Raw genomic sequence first — 4,343 nt, forward strand, 5'->3', positions numbered from 1 at the left:
AAAACATGTTAATCCATGCTGGTAACAGAACCTCAATACATGAAACCACCTTGCACTAGACCCTACCCCTTAAAAGTTCCACTACCTCTTACTACCTCAGTCCTGAGAACCAAGCTATCACCATATGGACCCTTGGGATAAACTGACTCCCAACCATGGCAGGCTTATCTCAAGGGAGGCACTACGTCCTGAGGTGTTGGGATCTGAGACAGAGAATACGGGACACTGTCGAGCCAGGTATCTTCTGGGGGGACCCAGCCCCACTTTCAAGGCCCCAACCTGGCCTCTGCACTTTCCAGCCCACCTATGTACCCACAAGTGGAAGGAACAGAGTTATTCTGGGAGCCAGAGAGTGGGTTCCTGCCGAGGAACAAGAGGGTCCCTGAGGTCCTGGGCCAGGAGGTAACCTGAGCTACATCATCCAAAGAACTGAGAGAAGCTGGGCTGCCTCTCTGCCACCCTCACCTGTCCCCAGGGCTTTGGTGGGCTCACCCAGCCCTGTCTGCGCTATTCTTTTTCAGGCAACAGATGAAGACTCCCCTCCTAACAACCTGATCACCTACAGCATTGTCAACGCGTCGGCCTTCGGCAGCTACTTTGACATCAGCGTCTATGAAGGCTATGGAGGTACGAGTGGGGGACAGGGGGGGAGAACCCAGTAGGGGAGAGAGTTGGTGGGATCCTTACTGTTACCACCCCTCCGGGTGTGGGGGCATCCTCCCTTCTCCCATACTTTTCTGGAAGCTGCCAGGTCCCCGTGGCTAGAAAGGGATACAGCCGGAGATCATATCTCCCCAAGGTCGCTAGCCGCCTCACGCCAGCCAGACCTTGCTGTGGGTCTGAGGCCCATAGCCAGCCATGCAGGTACAGCTGGAAGCCTGAGGTAACTGGAGTTGATGAAGGAGGCAAGCTGGATGGACTGTCCTCTGGGCAGGTCGATGTGGCTGTCTCCCAGCCTTCATAGGCTGCAGCCTTTTCTTGAGGGCAGAGTCTCCCATCTAAAGAAGTGGGAGATGGTGGAGGAGGCCTTCCCCAGCAGCCGTGTTCTGTGGAGTTGAGGAAAATAATGACAAAGTCACCTTATTGTCACAAGAGTGGCCCGTGGGTGGGCTGAGCACAGAGCCGGGCACTGCCAGTCAGTAAACCGAGGGAAAGGCCCAGGAGGCTCGCCACACTGCCTCTATAAGGGGACCGCCGTGGCTGGGTGGCTGGACTCTGCTCACTAAGGTCCTCATTCCTGATGTTCCAGTGATCAGTGTGAGCCGCCCACTGGATTACGAACAGATACCCAACGGGCTGATCTACCTCACGGTCATGGCCAAGGACGCTGGCAACCCTCCGCTCTACAGCACCGTCCCTGTCACCATTGAGGTGTTTGTAAGTATCCGGCTCCTTGGCCTTCACTCTCCCAGGGTGGTGAATGAATACATCTCAGAGTACCAGAGGCCTCTCCTCGGCCTAGTGGTGAAGGCCTGTGTCCCCACTACTGAAACTGTCCCAAATCCTGCTCCCTGAACATCATCCGCACCATTGCTTCGGCTGCCAAGCCACCTGCCTGCGTGTGCAGAGAGAGACCCGGGGGCCTGGAGCTCAGTGAGAGGTGTAGGACCCCTGCTTTGGCTCCATGTAAAGCCTTGAATGTCTTCTGCCAAGCAAGGCTGGGAAGAGAGAGAGGAAGAGGGTGGAGGATCCCTTCCTCAGAAGCCACATGCTGTGGAGTCCAAAGGAATGACAGGAAGCTCATTGTCCCTCTTCTCTGTCCCTCTTTGTGCCCCTCTTCCTTTTCCCTGCCTCTCTCTGGGTCCTCTGAAGATAGAAAGGGGCCTGAAACGCAACCTGCCGCCTGTCTGACATGAATATCAAATACACCTTAGCGCTTTCCTGTCTGAAATTATCAGTCTCCGAATCCATCTCCACACTGGTTCATTTGCCATGTGCCGCTCCCTCAGCCGTGCTGGGGGCGGGGGAGGGACATAGAGCATAGTCTGACAGCAAGGCCCACAGGTCTTTTCCTCCTGGGACCCGCACACACACACACCTGAGCACATGCCCCCTCCCTATTTGCAACAGAGGGTGAATGAATGTCAGTAGGGGTTAGGATTAAATTACACCATCAGCTGGGACGCACTAGGGGCAGGGGTGGGTGGGGGTGGAACACAGCTCGAGAATGTCCCCAGAGCAGACTTGGAGCTGGCTTTCCAGTCGCAGCCAGCTCCAGGCAGCCTCTAGGGTAGCCCCACGCCAGTCCTTTAATTAGCCCAAGACTGGGACCAGCTTCCAGACCCCTACTTCCTGACTCACAAGGGTGGAGTTGGGGTCCTAAGGGGTCTGCGTGATGCCTAAGTAAACTCCCAGGGGACAATGGGAGCAGGGGATGCTGGGGTGGCAGGGGAAGGAGCCTATGCAGAAATAGGGACAGAGGGTCAGGACTTTGCTTTAGAGAGTGGCAAAGGATAGGAGACGCATGGGATTCCAAAGGCACTGAACTATATCCTCCGGCCTTAACCCATCAGGGTAGCTTCAAAGAGCCAGAACATGCCTAGTGTCTAGTGCTCAGCCTGTGACCTCTGACCCCAACCACGCCTCCCAGCCCAGCCTTGGTTTCCCCATCCTGATCCCGGCCCCTAACCCTGATGTCCTCAGAGCCACACATTGCCCCTTGATCCAGCTAGGCCTCCCTCCCACCCATCTCCCCCACCCCAATCCATTCATTCTGTCTGCATTTGAGCCACACGAAGCCTGGCACTTTGGAGAGTCAGCATGATGCTGGTACCTCAGCCCCCAAGGGGTGGAGAATGAAAGAGGAGGAGCTCAGTGCTTCTTGAAGTTTTTCCTGGGGGTTGGGGGGGCATGTGGCTCAGAACCTGCCTCTGTCACCCACTGACTGTGTGTTCTGTGCTTCTGGCCACTCCGAACCTCAGTTTTCTTATCTGCGCATGGAAACAGTTATGGTGCCTGCCCCGTGTGTGACCACAAAAAGGGCTCGAGACCACACAGGCCATCCATGGCATGTTGCCCGTCCTCACGGATGCCAGGGCAGGCATGTAATCCTGCCAACAACAGCATGCCCAGCCTGACCTTTTGCAAATGAGAGCTCTGAAGGGGGCAGGGGCTGAGCAGGACTCCATAGGCTTTGGAGCAAGGAACTAGGACGGGTAAGGGTCAGGGTGGGGTGGGGCAGGGGGAGGGGGCATATTCTAGTTTCATTCTGCTGCTATGATAGAAACACTCCGACAGATGCAGCCCTCGTTAGGGAGGAAAGGGTCTATTTGGCTCACACTTCCAGGGCACAGGAAGTCAGGGCAGGAACTGACTCACTTAGGGTTCCTGGCACTTAGCTTTCTTATACAGCCCAGGCCCACCTGCCTAGGGCTGGTGCCGCCCACAGTGGGCTGGGCCCTATCAATCATTGATCACGACAATCCCTCAGGCAGGGCCGCGGGCCAGTGTATTGACTGAGACTCCATCAGACAACTCTAGGCGGTATGTCAAGTTGGCAATTGACACTCGTTAGGACAAGGGGGTTAAGGAGACAGGTTGAAGTGGTCCACCCTGGCCTAGACAGGTGATATTAGCCATATGAAAACTAAAACTCACTGGCTCCACCACGGAACCAAGGGGCTTCCCGTAGCATAGTCCCTTCTGGGCCCTTGGTAGAGGAAGCTGAGGTCAGTGGAAAGAAGGCCACCGCGTCCTTGTACTTGCTAGTGACAGCTGGGATCGAACCCACATCCGAGGAACATCTGACTGGACACTTTTCTCTCCATAATCATAGACTGCGAAAACTGGGTCATCCTCACCCACCTGTGACTGAGCCCGGTACTCTTCAGAGACCCTACCCCTACCCTGTGAATAGGATTAACTGAGCCAGGGATGTCTTATCAAGTAAAGTATAGTTCTTATGGCGATAACCTGGGAGGCTGAAGCAGGAGGACAGTTGTGAGTTCAAGGTCAGCCTGGGCTACAGGCAATTCTAAGCTAGTCTGGGTAACAAATTGGTACCTTATCTCAATAAACCAAAATAAAGTATAGTTGTTACCTAGTGGCCCTGCGGTGGTTGACCGTGGACTATTGCTGCTCCCTGTTAAGGGGCCGCACTAGGCACAACCGGGCTGTCTGTGATCTGCCCTGGGGACATTGAAATCTAGACTATGTTCTGCTCTCTGTGGCTTAGTGGAGAAATAGACCTGACAGGGTCTCTTTTTTGCCTCGGCCCTTCCAGGGTACCAGGGACTGAGATATCCTTTCCCCAGTGTAAATGAACGATGGGGTAATAGCCTTCCTGCAGGGAAATTAGGCAGGAGACACTCCGTGTGTGTGTGTGTGTGTGTGTGTGTGTGTGT

The 4,343-nt window shown here is 55.0% G+C and overlaps 1 protein-coding gene across 9 annotated transcripts in view; it reads left to right on the top strand.

The window, feature by feature from the left end:
• Positions 1-4,343, top strand: part of Cdh23 (cadherin related 23) — a 402,933-nt gene that overhangs the window by 261,995 nt on the left and 136,595 nt on the right. For all 9 annotated transcript variants that reach the window (XM_031347990.1, XM_031347992.1, XM_031348002.1 and 6 more), the window contains 2 exons: positions 522-627; positions 1,250-1,377. In XM_031347990.1, the coding sequence (XP_031203850.1) occupies positions 522-627; positions 1,250-1,377 (234 nt within the window). The remainder of the gene's footprint in view (positions 1-521; positions 628-1,249; positions 1,378-4,343) is intronic.

This window comes from Mastomys coucha, unplaced genomic scaffold (genome assembly GCF_008632895.1).
Source record: "Mastomys coucha isolate ucsf_1 unplaced genomic scaffold, UCSF_Mcou_1 pScaffold3, whole genome shotgun sequence".
Taxonomy (NCBI): Eukaryota; Metazoa; Chordata; class Mammalia; order Rodentia; family Muridae; genus Mastomys; species Mastomys coucha.